Below are 20093 nucleotides of genomic sequence, written 5' to 3'. Positions count from 1 at the left end.
CATTTTGAGTGATTTTTGGCCAAGTTAAGGGTCGGGATGACCCGAATGACTATAATATGTTGAGAGAGATTTTGAGAGAGATCTGGGAGAGATTGGGAGAGATTTGAGAGAGATTCACTTTTAGCCATTTTCATTGAATAATCTTGCAATGCAAGGTCCGTGGACCCCGTTATACTTCGTTTATGATTATTTTAAGTCCCCAAAAGGGTTCATAGACGTGTTTTGATGCGTTTAACTCCCTTCTTAGGGTTTCACATTGATAAACACATAGATTTACCGAGACATTCGAATTCTTGACACACAATTGTACGTTTTCATAGAATAACTTTTAATCATACAAGTATTATACAAGATTGACCGGTTTGACTTGTTAACTTGACTTTAACTTGTTGATTTTGATTTTGACTTGTTGACTTTGATTTTGACTTGAATTTGACGGCTGTCTTAGGTAGTGGGCTCGTTAAAAACAATAGATTAAACATTAAGTTAGTCCATCACCAATTTTTTCATTGACAAATTCACTAAATGGCCCAAATGTAAACGAAAATACAAAAGTGCATGTAGCGCCGCTATATCTGTTATGTTTATCGTGGTAAATAGCGGTAAAAGGTGTTGCTAATTGCATTGTCGTGATTCAAAAACGTTATGTTGAAAATAACGGTTCTTGACCACTATGAAACACTATAGCATGTGATTGATAGAATAGTATTTTTGTTTAGTTAACGAAAATGTCTATAAAAGCATATATCATTTTCCTTAAATCCTTCGATCTCCACTTATCTGGACAATAGTGTTCTTTTTTTTTTTTTTTTTTTTTGTAAAACTTCCAAGGGCGAATCACGGCCATGTGTGTGTTTGATCGATCAAGCGAGGGAAATTAGGGATTGAAAAAATGACTTCTCAATTTTCGGTTCCATTTCTTTTTAACCGATTAAACAGTTATTTGGGTAATTGGACCGAAATACCTAAGAACCAAATGAGGCTAAAATACATAACTGAACCAAATAATTTATTCAATCCTAATTCGATTTGTTTCGGATTAAGTTTAGGTATTCGGTCCAAACATTCATCCGAGCCATATGGTCTTAATTTATCATTATAAACACCGAATAAGAAAAAAAAAAAAAGAATCCCAATTTACAATGATGAGCATCCGACCAATACAAAAAAGTTGACAATTGTTATTAAAAAAAGTTGACCATTGTTATTAAAAAAATTATTATAAATTAATTATGTGACATTTTACAAACCATAGAGTTTTGTCTTTATCAATAATGCTATATTTTATTTCTAATTTAAAAGTACACCCACTCGATAGCATATTCACACGAATCTGATTTCATATGCTACACATGCTTAAAATCCATATTAAAATTGCTCCTTTTCATAAAGTAATTCATAATTCATGAAGTGTGTTTTATCTTAAAGAATAATACTGTATATCGCTTCATTAAAAAATTCCCGCTTTCCGAAAGCAATTCATAATCCGATGCCCTTATTTCATTCACTTTCCACCTTCCCATATCCCACACAACCGCCGCGTCTCACAACCCTCACCAATATTCCATGGCCGCTTCTCCTCTTCAACTGCTTCTATTTCTCTTTCTTATCACCATCAACAATTTATCAGCTGCCCAAACAACCCTCTCCCATGGTGGTTTTTTTCTCGATATAACCAAAGATGTACAAACCCAACAATACACCACCCAATTACTCATCGGTACTCCTCAACTTCCCACCAAGCTCGTGGTTCACCTGTCCGGTCAATCTCTCTGGCTCAACTGTGCACAATCGTCTTCATCTCGACAGTTCGTCCGCCATGGTTCCCTTCCCTGTTTGATGGCGAAATCCGGTGTTCAAACTCCAATACCTCCCAGTCCCACCATCTGTAACGTTCACCAAGAAAACCCCATCACTGGATCCACCAATTTCGGAGATCTAGCCGAGGATATAGTCACTGTTTTCGACGATATGGGTTCTCCGGCAACCGTTGACCGGTTCTTTTTTCTATGTTCCCCGGAGTATCTACTAAAAGGCCTTGCTACCAGTGCTAATGGTATGTTAAGCTTCGGAAGATCAAAAATTGCATTTCAATCTCAGGCTGTCAACAATTTCAACATTCCAAGAAAATTTGTTCTCTGTTTATCTTCATCTAACGGGTTTATAATTTCCGGCATCGATATCTCTAAGTCTCTATCGTACACACCCTTGATCTCAACCCATGGTCATCAGGACGGGTACTATGTGAATGTAAAAGCCATGAAAATCAAAGGTCGGAAACTGGTCTTACAACCGATCAGAGGTGTCGAAATAAGTACAGTCGTCCCATATACAACCATGAAGAGCCCGATTTATGGGATCTTTACAAAAGCTTATGTTAAGGCTGCTGCTTCAATGAGCATGACGATGGTGGCTCCGGTGGCGCCGTTTGGTGTTTGTTTTAGTTCGCAAGCGAAGGTGCCGGAGATTGAACTGGTGTTGCAGAGTGAAGTGGTGAAATGGATGATACAACGGAGGAATTCGATGGTTCAAGTGAGTGATTCAGTAATGTGTTTGGGGTTCGTGGATGGGGGTTTGAATATGAGTGGTTCAGTGGTTTTAGGAGGGTATCAATTGGAGGATCATATTTTGGAGTTCAATGTAGCGACTGGTATGCTAGGGTTCAGTTCTTCGTTGTTGACGAAGGGAAATAGCTGTTCTAACATGAAAACAGCGTTGGTTTCAACACCCACTGAATCATTATAACGGATATGCGGTTTCAACGTGGGGTTCATATTTTTTTTACTTTTTTTTTTTCTAATTGAATGAAGATATATTTTTGGTTGTTTTTTTTTTTTTTGGAATGGAACTTCTCTGTTGATGTTTCCAGGCCCAACTTTTGAATACCGATTAACCTCCGGTTTCGAACATGAGGTTATGTGTTGAAGTTACTGGCGAACCTCACAGGGGCTAATGGCTGCTTTTATGTTAAAAATACAAGTCTGTTAATTTTTTTGTGGTTTGCAATATGAGACCCATTTCATATACATGAGATACACATGCATGTCGAATAGATAAGATGTGTGAGAAACCGACCAAGTAAAAAAATATTGGTTTTTTAAGTAGTACTTTCTAATCTATTTTTAAAACTATATTTTAATTCGGACGAACCCAATCTCAATACCATCTAGAAGTGTTTTTTTTTTTCAAATATATATAAGGTTTAGAAATACAAAAATCGACTCAACCCATCATTCCATTCAGAATCAAACCCAATATTAATAGGTTGAATTGAACTTTTCAACCCATTTAAATTAAATGAGTCAATCCGTCTAACTCATTTAATTAAATATGTTGAATTGGGTAAAAATTACGACATGTTTTCAACTTACCAATCAATTTAACTTTAATATATATTAAATTTAATAATTATTTAAATATTAAAATATATTGATCTAAGTATTAATTTATAAATTATAATGTTGTGTTATTATTCATGTTTTAGAAAAAATGCAATTTAATTCTTATTCTTTTCTTGTCACCAACAAAACTGTCACTCTCTAAAATCATTTTGAAATTAATTATTTTTATTGTTATTTGAACATTTATTTGTATTTGTGAATTGAGTTTGTGTTTTTGACATACTTTGAAATTTTGTTTAAGTTTGAAACTAATTTAAATGGTGTAAATTTTAGTTAATTTGTTTACATTTTTTAATTTTAAATACGTTAATCCAAGTTTATCTCATTTATTTAATACGTTGGTTGAGAAAATATATAAATATGAAACGACCCAAAAATTTCATTTTTCAATATAACCAAAAACCATAATCTGTGTGTCATATCATAAAAACCATACGTGATGTATCCCAACATAATAAAAACAACACTGTGCGGAAACTGTATCATATCCATGTCATATAAAAATCAAAAACTAAATCAACTCCCAGGATAAAAGCTGAAGATGTGGTGTGTGCGATGCCATCATCCCGAGCTTTTCCCTCTGCTAGCGGAAGTACCTGAAACCAAAACTAAAACTGTAAGCACGAAGCTTAGTGAGCTCCCCCAGACTACCACATACCATACAATACATATAAAGCACATATTGGGCCTTGCCCACTGCATCAGACCGAAGTCTGGAACTAGCTGCATCGGACCGAAGTCCGGAACTGACTGGGACCTTGTCCCCTGCATCGGACCAGAGTCCGGAACTACTGCATCGGACCGAAGTCCGGAACTAACTGCATCGGACCGAAGTCCGGAACTGATCGATCATGGCATAGCATAGAACATAACAACTATTATAATCACATATACTGCATACTGCATCAGAACAAAGTCCGGAACACATAGCACAAACATGCTTGTATCACAAAGACATCAAGCACTCTAACTACTACATCAGACCAAAGTCCGGAACTACTGATAATTAGACGGACCGGCATTGTGGCCGTAGACCCGTTCCTACTGAAGGGATACTCACCTCGTGAACTGGCTGCTGAGTGAATAGCTCTGAGGGCTAACTGCTGCTGCTCCGGTATCTCCCCGGCTACAAGTCCATAAACACACTCAATCAGATACTAAACACTGCACTGGGTAAAATGACTCTTTTACCCTTGGTCAAAGTCAACTCTCGGTCAAAGTCAACCCACAGTTGACCTGACTCGCCGAGTTGGGCCGCCAACTCGCCGAGTCCCTATTCTCACTCCTCGACCCTACTCGCTGCTACTCGTCGAGTATGGCATCGACTCGACGAGTACTCTCCCGATCCAAGAACTCAGAAAATCTTCATCCGACTCGCCGAGTCCTATGAACAACTCGACGAGCTGTTCTTGAGCTTAAGAAGATTGCCTTGGACTCGCCGAGTTGTATGAACAACTCGCCGAGTCCCTCCATTACTGGGTCTACCCTCAAACTCGCTGAGTCCACTCCACTACTCACTGGTCCCACTCGACACTGCTCAAAAGGAAGAAATCGGGGACTTGCGACTCGACTCGCCGAGTCGTTCTTCCGACTCGCCGAGTCACCGCCATGCAACTATTCTACACTCGATTCTGCTCGAATCCAAAACATACAAATGATAGATCTGAGTCCAATAAGCTGATTTACCACGTAAAGTTTCCAACTTTACGTGTACAAACACATGAACAAGGGAATAAAGGCTAAAAGATGCTTAAAAGGGGTAGATCTAGGGTTAATATGCAAAATAGCTCCATAAAGGCAATAGATCTGGGCTCTACAACTCCTAAATGAACAGATCTAAGGTTATCTCGGCATAAGAGAGCTTCCATATCAACATAAGGCTTTGAGAAAGGCATTAACAAGATCTAGCAAGGGTTTTAAGGCATAAAAGAGAAGGAAAACTGAAGAATACCTCAAAGAGCTCTTGCTTTCCCTTGAATCTCTGCTCTAAAATCCTTCTCCTTGCTCCTTTCTTCTTCTCCTTCTTCAAGCCTTCACAATAGCACACAAAATCACTTAGAATCACTCAATAACGAATTAGGGTTTTCTCACAGCTTTTGAGGGTGAAGGAGGCGAGATTGGGGGCTATAATGTGGCTTAAATAGTGGGCAACCCGGGGATTTAGGGTTTCTCCCAGACGGACAGACTCGCCGAGTCCAGAATATGGACTCGCCGAGTCGCCAGCTAACACGTGCTCGAAATCCCGACCCTACTCGGCGAGTCAGGCTATGAACTCGCCGAGTCCCTCATATAAAACTTCAAAATAAATACCAAGGAATTATCATACCGGAGACGGTCGCTACAGTTCTCCCCCACTTATCTCAGACTTCGTCCTCGAAGTCTGCTACGGCTGAATCTGCAAATATATCTGGGTAGTGCTCCCTCATCTCCTCCTCAGCCTCCCACGTCCACTCAGACCCCTTCCGGTGCTGCCACTGCACCTTCACTAACTGAATTTCCTTGTTCCTCAAGGTCTTGGTCTTCCGGTCCAGAATCGCGACCGGTCTCTCAATATAATTCAGGCTGCTATCAACCTGAATATCCTCTAGGGGAACGACTGCTGACTCATCCACCAAACACTTCCTCAACTGAGACACATGGAAAGTGTTGTGGATCTGACTAAGCTCCTCAGGAAGATCTAACCGGTAAGCAACCCGACCCACCCGGGCCAAAACCCTGAAAGGACCAATAAATCTGGGGCCCAACTTGCCCCTCTTCCGGAACCTGATGACACCCTTCCAAGGTGAGACCTTCAGAAGGACCATATCCCCCACCTGGAACTCCAAGTCCGAACGCCTCCTATCGGCGTAGCTCTTCTGCCGACTCTGAGCAGTCTGCAGTCTACTACGGACCTGCTGGATCAACTCAGTCATCTTGAGCACCACCTCCATGCTCCCGATGACCCGCTGACCGACCTCGCCCAACAAATCGGGGTCCTACACTTACTCTTATAGAGCATCTCAAAGGGAGGTCGATCAATGCTCGCATGATAACTGTTGTTATACGAGAATTCCGCTAACGGAAGATACGTATCCCAACTGCCACCGAAATCTAGGACACATGCCCTAAGCATGTCCTCGAGAGTCTGAATCGTCCTCTCGCTCTGCCCGTCTGTCTGAGGGTGGAAAGCGGTGCTGAAATGGAGACGAGTACCCATCTCGTCGTGGAACCGCTTCCAGAACCTGGATGTGAAACGGACATCTCGGTCTGACACCACCGATACCGGCACTCCATGACGTGCCACAATCTCTCGCACATAGATATCGGCTAACTTCTCCGCCGATATACTCTCCTGGATCGGGATAAAATGGGCACTCTTCGTCAACCGATCCACTACTACCCATATCGAATCCACTCCTCGTGCGGTCCTGGGGAGCTTGGTGACAAAATCCATGGTGATGTCCTCCCATTTCCACATGGGAATGTCTAACGGCTGCATCCTACCGTGAGGTCTCTGGTGCTCCGCCTTGACCTTCCGGCAGGTCAGGCATCTCTCGACGTACCAGGCGACGTCCCGCTTCATGCAGGGCCACCAATAATCAGGTCGAAGATCTTGATACATCTTCGTCGCCCCTGGGTGGATAGAAAACCGAGACTTATGAGCCTCATCCATCAACACTTGCCGTACTCCACCCCAGTACGGTACCCACACTCTCCCGTGAAGCGTCAGCAAACCATGACTATCATAATCAAACGAGGCTACTCGACCCACGATCCTCTCACACTTCTGCCTCTCCTCCTTGAGGCCCTCCACCCGAGCCTCCTTGATCCGCTCCAACAACGGAGTGATCACTGTCATCCTCAAACATAGATCTCTGATAGGGGCCGCCGACACTTTGCGGCTCAGGGCGTCGGCCACCACGTTGGCCTTCCCTGGATGGTAAAGGATCTCACAGTCGTAATCCTTTAGCACATCCAACCACCTCCTCTGCCTCATGTTCAGACTCGGCTGATCCATAAGGTACCTCAAACTCTTGTGATCCGTGTAAATAGTACAACGGACCACATAAAGGTAATGCCTCCAAATCTTGAGGGCAAACACAACTGCCCCCAGCTCCAAATCATGGGTAGGATAATTAGCCTCGTGAGGCTTCAACTGTCTCGAGGCATAAGCTATCACATGACCTCGCTGCATCAAAACTACTCCCATACCTGTGATCGAGGCATCACAATAGACTACGAAGTCCTCTACTCCCTCTGGCAAGGTAAGGATCGGAGCCTCGCACAATCTCTGCCTGAGGGTCTCGAACGCTGTCTGCTGCTCAGAACCCCAACGAAATACTACTGACTTCTTGGTCAGTCGGGTGAGCGGCACTGCTATCTTGGAGAAATCCTGAATAAATCTCCGATAATACCCTGCCAACCCTAGGAAGCTCCGAATCTCAGATGGAGACTTCGGGACCTCCCACTGCATCACGACCTCTATCTTGGCCGGATCTACCAGAATACCCTTATGGTTGACGAGGTGACCAAGGAACTGCACCTCGCGCAACCAGAACTCACATTTGGAGAACTTTGCGAAAAGTCTCTCCCTCCTCAAAGCCTCTAGCACCTCCCGCAGGTGCTCCTCGTGCTGCTCCTGCGTCTTGGAATATACCAAGATATCATCTATGAACACTATCACTGACCGATCCAGCATTGGCCTACACACGCGGTTCATGAGATCCATGAACGCGGCTCGAGCATTGGTGAGCCCAAATGGCATCACCACAAACTCATAATGACCATACCTGGTCCTGAAAGCAGTCTTCTGTACATCCTCATCTCTAACCCGCATCTGATGATAACCGGAGCGTAGATCGATCTTGGAGAACCAAGACGCTCTCTGAAGCTGATCAAACAAATCATCTATCCTTGGGAGTGGGTAGCGGTTCTTCACAGTTACCTTATTCAACTCCCGATAACCTATACACATACGACGCGACCCATCCTTCTTCCTCACAAACAGGATTGGCGTTCCCCAAGGCGAACTGCTCGGCCGAATGAAACCCTTGTCTAACAGCTCCTGCAGCTGTGTAGACAACTCCTGCATCTCAGGGGGAGCTAGTCGATATGGTGCTTTGGCTATCGGAGCCGCACCAGGAATTAGGTCAATCCTGAACTCGACCTGTCTCTCAGGAGGTATCCCTGGCAAATCCTCGGGAAACACGTCTGGGTAGTCTCGAACAATAGGAACATCATCAACTGTCGTCTTGCCCTTCTCCCGGGGATCCAAAACGTAAGCTACAAAACCGGTGCAACCCTGCTGAACATAGCGCCTCGCCCTTGCGGCGGAACAAAAGGTCGGTCCTCGCTGTGGCCTCTCGCCCTGAATCACTAACTCTCCCCCACTGGGAGTGCGAACCCTCACTAGCTGAAGCTCACAATCAATCACCGCCCCATTGGGGCTTAGCCAATCCATGCCCACAATAACCTTAATCCCTCGCAGGGGAATAGGTACCAGATCCACTGAAAACTGCTCATCAAATAACTGAAGAGAACACCCTCTATGCACTCTGCCGACCCTCACGGTCCTATCATCTGCTATCTCAACCTCTAATGGACAATCCAGCTCCCCAGGAGCTCTACTAAATCTCTTGCTAAGCGCAAGCGATACAAATGATCAGGTAGCCCCCGAATCGAACAATACCAAAGCCGAAATGCCGTTCACATAGAACGACCCCGTCACCACATCAGGAGTCGCCCGCGCCTCCTCTGCTGTCATCTGAAACGCCCTGCTCTTCGCCACCAGCGTCTCGGCTCGGCCCTGCCGGCCATCTGTAATCCTCAAGGTAGCAGGGGCAGGTGCAGCCACCTTCCCTGCTGTAGCTAAACTCGGACACTGGGACTTTTTATGTCCCCTTTGATTGCACTGAAAGCAAATCAGATCTGATGCTGCGACGGCAGTAGCAGCGGCCGTGCAATCCCTACTCAAATGCCCAATCCGACCGCACTTGAAGCAGCCGGAACTCCCTGCCTTGCACGCTCCCTCGTGCAATCTCCCACACTTGCCACATCGACCGTGGCTCTGCTGACTCCTAGATCTGTGATCCGAAACCTTGGGCTTTTTGCCCGAACCGCCTGTACCTGAAACCGCCTCCGGTTTCCTCTTCTTCTCCATCTCGAGATCAATCTCCCTCTCCCGAGCCCTAGCAATCATATCTTCCAGCGTTTTACAGTTGGACCGGCTCACAAACTGGTGGATATCGCTCCGCAACATCTCATGATAACGGGCCTTCTTCATTTCCTCATCAGCTACGTACTGAGGAACGAGAAGAGCCCTCTCCCTGAACTTGGCGGTGATCTCCGCCACTGTCTCTGTAGTCTGGGTGAGGTCCTGAAACTCCCTAGCTAACTGCTGCACCTCAATGACCGGTGCAAACTCCGCCCTGAACCTGGTAGAGAAATCAGCCCAGGTCATGGCGTCCAATGCTGCATCATCCCCAATGGCATGTCCGACCTCCTCCCACCAATCCCGTGCCCTGTCCTTCAGAATACAGGACGCCAATCTGACCTTGTCCCCCCTCGGGACATCTGCTAGTACGGAAAGCGTTGGCCACATCTGCCAACCATCTGGTGCTCGCTATGGGGTCTCGCGCCCCATGATAGTCCGGAGCTCCACATGCCCTGAACTCCCTGAAAGTAAGGGTGCGCGACCCCATCATGGCTGCCACCTCGGCACGGAAGGTGCCCAATCTCTCATCCATCAACTCTAGAATCCCCTCCTTGATCGAACCGAATATCACAGGAGTCTGCTCAATAATGATGCGCGTAATCTCCGAAGAAAGAAACTCTCGGGTCTGCTCATCGATGCGCTCACCCCCCGAGCCTGAACCTGATCCCTCCCCGGCACCTCCACTGTCGGCTGCTGGTCTCGAACGTAAAACCACCATTTTGAAACATATCACAACTACATCAGAGAACCGAAATATTTCAAGGGATCATTAATTACTACAACTAGCTTCCTGGTCTTGTCTCAGCCTTTCTTGATTCGAGTACGGATCCTCTGCTTTCAGTAGTACGGGCCCATACTACCTTCCACATCTATCCGTACTTTCTTCAAAAACTGCCTTGACTCCACCAAGTCACTTTTACTACTACTGATCTCTGCTACTCTCATCCTAGGCTTGCCCTAGGGAAACCTCAGACTCAACTCAACTAGTCCTCAGCTACTGAAGGTCTCCTTATAATGCTAGTTAGCCACCACCTGAACACCATCACATGTGACGAGGATCAGATAATCCTTTAAGTAAAAGACCCGTCCCTATAACGGTTGGACTCAAACAAGAGTTGCGCAATAGGGCCAGTTCCAGCACTCTGGGATTATTCAACCCTGATCACATGTGGTGTGACGTGTTCACCTAATGGCTAACTCCCATCACTCAGAACTCCCACAAAGCACGAAGCAACCAGCATTCGGATAAAGGAAACATACTCAGGCAAAACTATTCTCATAACGAGAAACTGTACTAGCATACAGTGCTAAGCTCATACTATCAGGCATAACCTAAACAGGCTATCCTACTGCTGTCTACTCAATACTAGCATGCAATACTCATAAAGCTGTAACACATAAAGCAGGCACATAAAGCATCCTCCTAGATCCCTAGTCCTACACTAGCATGCTGTTCTACTGAAACTGAAACTGAACAAATAACTTGTATGGGTAATTTGGGAGTACTTACTTGAGCTCGGCTGATCGCATGCACCACACCCTTATCTTGTTTAAAAATTTATTTCTTTCTAAGTGCTTGCAAAATTCTTTTAGAAAACATTTTCCTTTTTAGAAAAATCTTTTTATTTCCCCTTAGTTTGAGTTCAGATACACCCGGAAGTGCATCCAAATCCCTCAAACCAGGGCTCTGATACCAACTTGAAACGACCCAAAAATACGACCCAAAAATTTCATTTTTCAATATAACCAAAAACCATAATCTGTGTGTCATATCATAAAAACCATATGTGATGTATCCCAACATAATAAAAACAACACTGTGCGGAAACTGTATCATATCCATGTCATATAAAAATCAAAAACTAAATCAACTCCCAGGATAAAAGCTGAAGCTGTGGTGTGTGTGATGCCATCATCCCGAGCTCTTCCCTCTGCTAGCGGAAGTACCTGAAACTAAAACTAAAACTGTAAGCACGAAGCTTAGTGAGCTCCCCCAGACTACCACATACCATACAATACATATAAAGCACATACTGGGCCTTGCCCACTGCATCAGACCGAAGTCTGGAACTAGTTGCATCGGACCGAAGTCCGGAACTGACTGGGACCTTGTCCCCTGCATCGGACCAGAGTCCGGAACTACTGCATCGGACCGAAGTCCGGAACTAACAGCATCGGACCGAAGTCCGGAACTGATCGATCATGGCATAACATAGAACATAACAACTATTATAATCACATATACTGCATACTGCATCAGAACAAAGTCCAAAACACATAGCACAAACATGCTTGTATCACAAAGACATCAAGCACTCTAACTACTACATCAGACCAAAGTCCGGAACTACTGATAATTAAACAGACCGGCATTGTGGCCGTAGACCCGTTCCTACTGAAGGGATACTCACCTCGTGAACTGGCTGCTGAGGGCTAACTGCTGCTGCTCCGGTATCTCCCCGGCTACAAGTCCATAGACACACTCAATCAGATACTAAACACTGCACTGGGTAAAATGACTCTTTTACCCTTGGTCAAAGTCAACTCTCGGTTAAAGTCAACTCTCGGTCAAGGTCAACCCACAGTTGACCTGACTCGCCGAGTTGGGCCGCCAACTCGCCGAGTCCCTATTCTCACTCCTCGACCCTACTCGCTGCTACTCGTCGAGTATGGCATCGACTCGACGAGTACTCTCCCGATCCAAGAATTCAGAAAATCTTCATCCGACTCGCCGAGTCCTATGAACAACTCGACGAGCTGTTCTTGAGCTTAAGAAGATTGCCTTGGACTCGCCGAGTTGTATGAACAACTCGCCGAGTCCCTCCATTACTGGGTCTACCCTCAAACTCGCTGAGTCCACTCCACTACTCACTGGTCCCACTCGACACTGCTCAAAAGGAAGAAATCGGGGACTCGCGACTCGACTCGCCGAGTCGTTCTTCCGACTAGCCGAGTCACCGCCATGCAACTATTCTACACTCGATTCTGCTCGAATCCAAAACATACAAATGATAGATCTGAGTCCAATAAGCTGATTTACCACGTAAAGTTTCCAACTTTACGTGTACAAGCACATGAACAAGGGAATAAAGGCTAAAAGATGCTTAAAAGGGGTAGATCTAGGGTTAATATGCAAAATAGCTCCATAAAGGCAATAGATCTGGGCTCTACAACTCCTAAATGAACAGATCTAAGGTTATCTCGGCATAAGAGAGCTTCCATATCAACATAAGGCTTTGAGAAAGGCATTAACAAGATCTAGAAAGGGTTTTAAGGCATAAAAGAGAAGGAAAACTGAAGAATACCTCAAAGAGCTCTTGCTTTCCCTTGAATCTCTGCTCTAAAATCCTTCTCCTTGCTCCTTTCTTCTTCTCCTTCTTCAAGCCTTCACAATAGCACACAAAATCACTTAGAATCACTCAAGAACGAATTATGGTTTTCTCATAGCTTTTGAGGGTGAAGGAGGCGAGATTGGGGGCTATAAGGTGGCTTAAATAGTGGGCAACCCGGGGATTTAGGGTTTCTCCCAGACGGACAGACTCGCCGAGTCCAGAATATGGACTCGCCGAGTCGCCAGCTAACACGTGCTCGAAATCCCGACCCTACTCGGCGAGTCAGGCTATGAACTCGCCGAGTCCCTCATATAAAACTTCAAAATAAATACCAAGGAATTATCATACCGGAGACGGTCGCTACAAAATAGGTTAACCTAATGACAACTCATTTATTTGAAATGTTTGATTGAGTTGAAAATATCAAGCCATTTAAATAAACAGGTTGAGTTGGGTTTAAATCTTCAGCCAATTAATAAATTGGTTGAACCTGAACCTAACGCAGGTCGATCCATTGTCTATGTAAAATATAAAACTTCCGTTTTTTATTTTATTTCATCATAAATTTTAATATATTTAAAATATTTAATTTAAAACATAAGAAAGGTAATATAACTGTTGCGACAAACTCTACAGGGGTTTGGGTGCCGAATGATGGATCTGTCTTGGAAGCTTTCCTGAGAGCACAACACAGAAGAATCGTTAAAGGACGTCCGGGTGTTCTCCCGGGAAGAGATCCGTTTATACCTATTAGGGTAAAATTTGTGTAGGAGAAAATGGATCTCTTCCTTGAGGCAGAAGAGATCCGTTTATACCTATTACTAACGGATCGTGGGGATCTCGTCCAATGAGCGTGAGACGTGGCCTCCTCTGACTGGGAGAATCATGCCCACATTAACTAACTGCTTGGTGATGTCAGTTCTGGGTGTCACCTAAGCTTCTTGTCACGTTGTAACGACCCAAATTTCAAGGCCAAAAAATTCGTTTTGAAGTAACGTGTTTAGCAAACATTTTTACCAAGACATTGTCAATAAACATTCATTACAAAATCTTAATGTTGTATTTCAAACCATAACATCATAAGTATAGAAAATCAGAGTACAGTCCCAAAATCTTCTTGCGGAAACATGTGTGTGTGTGTGATGCGCTGCTACGCCGCCGACTCTTTCCCCTTCGACGAAGAGGTACCTAAAACCAAAACCAAAACTGTAAGCACAAAGCTTAGTGAGTTCCCCCATCATACCACATACCACACAATATCGTCGGTATCTTTCAACCGGTAACCTTCATCGGTATCTTTCAACCGATAGCCTTCATTGATATCTTTCAACCGGTAACCAGCATCGATATCTTTCAACTGGTAACCATCATTGGTATCTTTCAACTGGTAACTGGGGACTATTTCACCCCCTGCTACTAACATACAGTCAACAAATATAAGCATATAGTCACGTATATCCGTGTACTGACCTACCCTTGGGTCCTAAGGACCACTGTCAGGGAAATAATCCCTACCATTCACATAGCATACTACCAACACATAACCAGAACAAGATAATTATCACAAAGGCCATTATCTTCAAAATACCTCTTTTTGGTGGGCCGACATTGTGGCCTTAGACCCACCCTACTGGAAGGTAACTCACCTCAATGTCGTGTAGTGTCTGAACTATCCTTGACGCACAAGTCGACTCGCAACGACTCCTCGATCCCTACACGACAACCTTCAAGTCAACACACATCACATACAACCCCAAACAGGGTCAGTTCAAGTTCAGTCAAAGTCACCATTTGTCAAAGTCAACATTCAGTTGACCTGACTCGCCGAGTTGGCCTACCAACTCGTCAAGTCCATGCTTCTCCAATCCCACACAAAACCCTGGCTCCACTCGTCGAGTCTAGCAAAACTCGATGGGTTCTCCTTCAATCATAACATCGGGACCATCTTCATCCTACTCGCCGAGTTCCTTCTTGAACTCACCGAGTTCATCTTTAACTTAAGAACTTGTCCAGTCTATGAATCGCCGAGTTGTATGAACAACTTGTCGAGTCCATCTTCAAAGATTGGGAGATTGATATGGACTCGCCGAGTTGCTCATACTACTCGCCAAGTCCCATGACTTGCAGGTCCCTTTTCACGTTGAAACCCACAAGGGACTTCCCTCTAACATTTACCCATTCACATGAAGGGTTTGGTGCACAATGGTCACCGACTCGTCGAGTGCCAAGAACAACTCACCGAGTCCAGTCTTGACCAATTCCATACAGTCGGTTTAAATGAGGTCTAACACACCAAAACCATAGATCTGGACTCCTAATGTCCATTTTATACGTAAAGTTCCAAACTTGATGCACATGCATGGGGTTTTTAGCTCAAAAACCCATATAAATGGTCCTACAAAGTGCATGGGGCTCTCATGGCCCTAATGTTGGCACCTTTATGCCATGAGACCCCTCTTAAGGCCCAGATCTGATGCTAGAGTCCATATGACACTCCTTAAATCCAAAAATGGTTTGAAAAGCCCTAAATGCACCCAGGATCCACATTCTAAAGATGAACAACCAAATGAAGGACCAAAGCAGGAGCATTTTACCTTGATTAAGCTGAAAATGGAATGAGATTTCTGGATCTACAAGCCCCAAGTCGAATACTCAAGCTCCTCTTCTTCCTTCCAAGCTTCACATGTCAACAAAAGCACCAAAATGGCCTCAACACACACACACACAAACGGCTAGGGTTTCGATATGCAGCTCTAGGAGAGTGTTAGGGACAAGGGAGGCTGACTTAAGGCGTCTAAATAGGGTGCAAACCCTCATATTAGGGTTTTTGTTCAGACAACACGAACTCGTCGAGTCCGGTCTCTGACTCACCGAGTCAGTCACTTAACTCCCGAGTCCAATTCACTTCTACTTGACGAGTTGGGCCACCAACTCGCCAAGTCTCAGGTCAAAATGCCAAGATGCTTAATTTAAAAATAAGTACCAGGAACCAGGTGTTACAAATCTCCCCCACTTATTTTAGACTTCGTCCTCGAAGTCTGCTGCTTGTTCCTGGAAAAGCTCTGGGTAAAGCTCCATCATCTCATCCATCGGCTCCCAAATCCACTCCGAGCCCTTTCGGTGCCGTCACTACACCTTTACCAGCTCTACTCTCTTGTTCCTTAGATCCTTTGACTTCCTGTGAAGGATCGCCACTGGCCGCTCGATGTAGTTCAGGCTGTCATCAACCTGAATGTCCTCTAAAGGCACTACTACCGAATTGTCCGCCAAGCATTTCTGCAACTGGGAAACGTGAAAGGTACTATGAATCTGACTGAGTTTAGCTGGCAGATCCAGCCTATATGCCACCTTGCCCACCCGGGCTACAACCCTGAAAGGTCCAATATACCTAGGGCCCAACTTGACCCGCTTCCTGAATCGAATGACACCCTTCCATGGTGACACCTTTAGGAGGACCATATCCCTAACCTAGAATTCCAAGTCGAATCGACGCTTGTCGGCATAACTTTTCTGCCGACTCTGAGCAGTTTGAAGCCTGATCCGTTCCTGCTGGATCCTCTCCGTAGTCTGGAGTACTACTTCGGTACTCCCCATAACCCTCTGACCAACCTCACCCCAACATATCGGGGTCCTGCACTTCCTCCCGTACAACATCTCGAAGGGAGGACGGTCAATACTCGCTTGATAGCTGTTGTTGTATGAGAACTCAGCCAAAGGAAGGTAAGTATCCCAACTACCTCCGAAGTCTAAGATACACGCCCGCAACATATCCTCCAACGTCCGGATGGTCCGCTCACTCTGTCCATCTGTCTGTGGGTGAAAGATGGTGCTAAAATGCAGATGAGTACCCAACTTGTCATGAAACTTCCTCCAAAACCTGGAAGTGAACCGCACATCCCTGTCTGAAATCACAGAAACTGGCACACCGTGGCGCACCACCACCTCCCGAATATAGATGTCGGCCAACTTCTCAGCCGAGATGCTCTCCTGAATCGGGATAAAATGGGCGCTCTTGGTCAATCGATCGATGATGACCCAGATCGAATCCACTCGCTGCGCGGTCCTGGGAAGCTTAGTGATAAAATCCATCGTGATGTCTTCCCATTTCCACAGCGGAATATCCAACGACTGCATCTTGCCGTGAGGTCTCTGATGCTCGGCCTTGACCTTCCTGCAGGTCAAACACCGCTCTACGTACCATGCCACATCCTGCTTCATGCAGGGCCACTAATAGTCCAGAAGAAGATCCCTATACATCTTCGTCGCCCAGAGGTGAATGGAGAATCAAGATTTGCGCGCCTCTTCCATCAATACCTGGCGCACACCCCCATGATACGGGACCGACACCCTACGGTGCAGAGTCAACAACCCCCAGCTGTCATAGTCAAAAGAGGAAACCTGACCCACAATCCGCTCGCTCTTCCGATGTTCCTCCTTCATGGCCTCCTATTGGGCCTCCCGAATCTGCTCCAATAGTGGAGTCACCACCGTCAACCTCAGGCAGATATCCCTGATCAGCGCTGCCTTGCCGCTAAGCGCGTCGGCCACCACATTGGCCTTACCCGGGTGATAAAGGAGCTCGCAATCGTAATCCTTCACCACGTCCATCCACCGGCACTGCCTCATGTTTAGGTTCAGTTGATCCATGAGGTACCTTAAACTCTTATGGCCCGTGTAGATAGTACATCGAACCCCGTAGAGGTCATGACGCCAAATCTTTAGGGAGAAAACAACAACCCCCAATTCCAAATCATGCATCGGGTAGTTTGCCTCGTGAGGCTTCAGCTGCCTCGACGCATAGGCGATGACATGCCCTCTCTGCATCAAAACTGCACCCAAACCTGAGATGGACGCATCGTAATACACAACAAAATCCTCCATTCCCTCTGGCAGGGCTAAGATTGGCGCCTTGCACAATCTCTATCTCAGAGTCTCAAATGCGGCCTGCTGCTTAGGCCCCCAATGAAAGACCACGACTTTCCTTGTTAGCCTTGTCAGGGGTACGACTATCCTGGAGAAATCCTGGATGAACCTCCTATAGTAGCCGGCTAATCCTAGGAAACTCCGAATCTCAGATGGAGACTTCGGAACCTCCCATCTCATCATGGCCTCCACTTTGGCCTGGTCCACTGAGATTCCGTTCTGGTTGACGAGATGCCCAAGGAACTGCACCTCGCACAACCAGAACTCACACTTGGAGAACTTAGCATACAAGTTCTCCTTCCTCAAAGTCTCCAGAACCTCTCGCAGGTGCTCCTCGTGCTCCTCCTGCGTCTTGGAGTAAACCAAGATATCATCAATAAACATTATCACAGACCGATCTAACATCGGTCTACACATGTGGTTCATGAGGTCCATGAATGCGACAGGAGCATTGGTGAGCCCGAAGGGCATCACCACAAACTCGTAGCGGCCATAGTGCGTTCGGAACGCCATCTTCTGTATATCCTCCTCTCTAACCCTCATCTGATGATATCCTGAGCGCAGATCAATCTTGGAGAACCAAGATGCTCCCTGTAACTGGTCAAAGAGGTCATTTATCCTCGAGAGTGGGTAACGGTTCTTCACCGTTACCTTATTCAGCTCCTGATAATCTATACACATCCGATGCGACCCGTTCTTCTTTTTCACAAACAAAATCGGGGCTCCCCAGGGAGAACTACTCATTCTAATAAATCCCTTGTCCAATAGCTCCTTCAGCTATGTAGACAACTCCTGCATCTCAGGAGGAGCCAACCGATACGGTCCCTTGGCTATCGAAGCCGCACCAGGGACTAGGTCGATCCTGAATTCCACCTACCTCTCCGGAGGTATCCTAGGAAACTCCTCGGGGAATACATCCATAAACTCACACACCACGGGCACATCGCCCACCGTCACCTTACCCGCCTCCCGGGTGTCCATAACATAGGCGACATATCCTGCGCAACCCTGCTGAAGGTAACACCTAGCTCTCGCTGCTGAACATACCACTGGCCCTCGCTGCGACCTCTCGCCCTGAACTACCAACTCTCCCCCACTTGGGGTCCTGATCCGAACCAGCTGCTGCGCGCAATCTATCACTGCCCCATTGGGGCTCAACCAATCCATGCCTATAATCACCTTATTCCCCCTCAACGTAATAGGAACCAGGTCTACCATGTAACGCTCCTCAAACAGCCTCAAAACGCAGTCCCGGTAGACCTCTGATGCTCGTGCCGACCGGTCGTCCGCAATCTCGACCTCTAGAGGGCAATCCAACATGCCCGAAGACTCCGGAAACTTCTTGCTAAGCGCAAGAAAGACAAAAGATCGGGTGGCACCCGAATCAAACAACACCTGAACTGGGATTCTGTTCACATGGAACGATCCTAAACAAGGCACATGATATATCAAAATCACAGCGACATAATATAAAGCATAAAGATAAGTAATCATACCCGTCACCACATCGGGTGTAGCACGTGCCTACTCGGCTGTCAGCTGAAATGCTAGGCTCCGAACCACTGGAGCCTCCGACTTGACCTTCCAACCATCCACCACCCGTGCTGTCGCTGGAGTCGGCGCCACAGCCGGCGCCGCTGCCGCTGCTGCTGTCAATCTAGGGAAATTGGCCTTCTTATGGACCTTCTGATTGCAATGAAAGCAAATCAGGTCAGATATCTGAATCGCAGGAGTAGGGGCAGTACAATCCCTGCCAAAATGCCCAATCTTGCCGCACTTATAGCAGCATGAACCTGACCTAATGCGACAAGCTCCCTCATGTGACCGACCGCATTTTCCACAGTGGCCCTGCCCTGACTGGCTTCTTCCCCGAAGCCCCCATCGTCTGCCCCTCCTCTTCCTTCCTCTTCCAGATGTGCTCCAGATCAATCTCCTTCTCCCTAGCCCTGGCAATCATGAAATCCAGGGTAGGGCAATCTGAAAAACTAACATGCTCCTGGATGTCAGCTCGTAGCATGTCATGGTAGCGGGTCCTCTTCATGTCCTCATCACCCGCATACTGGGGCACCAACAAAGCCCTCTCTCGGAACTTGGCGGTGATCTCCGCCACAGTCTCCGTAGTCTGTCTCATATCCAAGAACTCCCTAGCCAGCTGCTGAAGCTCTACAAATGGCACAAACTCTGCTCTGAATCGTGTCACAAAATCTGACCATGTTATAGCCTCAACAGCCGAGGCTCCCAAAG

At 46.1% G+C, this 20093-nt stretch overlaps 1 protein-coding gene across 1 annotated transcript; it reads left to right on the top strand.

Moving 5' to 3' along the window:
- Positions 1-1405: 1405 nt before the first annotated feature.
- Positions 1406-2992, top strand: LOC111914369 (probable aspartic proteinase GIP2). Its single transcript, XM_023910121.2, has one exon. It carries the CDS (start codon positions 1567-1569, stop codon positions 2743-2745), a length of 1179 nt encoding a protein of 392 aa, XP_023765889.1. The 5' UTR covers positions 1406-1566; the 3' UTR covers positions 2746-2992.
- The last annotated feature ends 17101 nt before the right edge of the window (positions 2993-20093 follow it).

Source organism: Lactuca sativa, chromosome 8 (assembly GCF_002870075.4).
Source record: "Lactuca sativa cultivar Salinas chromosome 8, Lsat_Salinas_v11, whole genome shotgun sequence".
NCBI classification, from domain to species: domain Eukaryota; kingdom Viridiplantae; phylum Streptophyta; class Magnoliopsida; order Asterales; family Asteraceae; genus Lactuca; species Lactuca sativa.
Note: the sequence above shows the minus strand (reverse complement) of the source record. Positions and strands in the feature narration are given on the sequence as shown.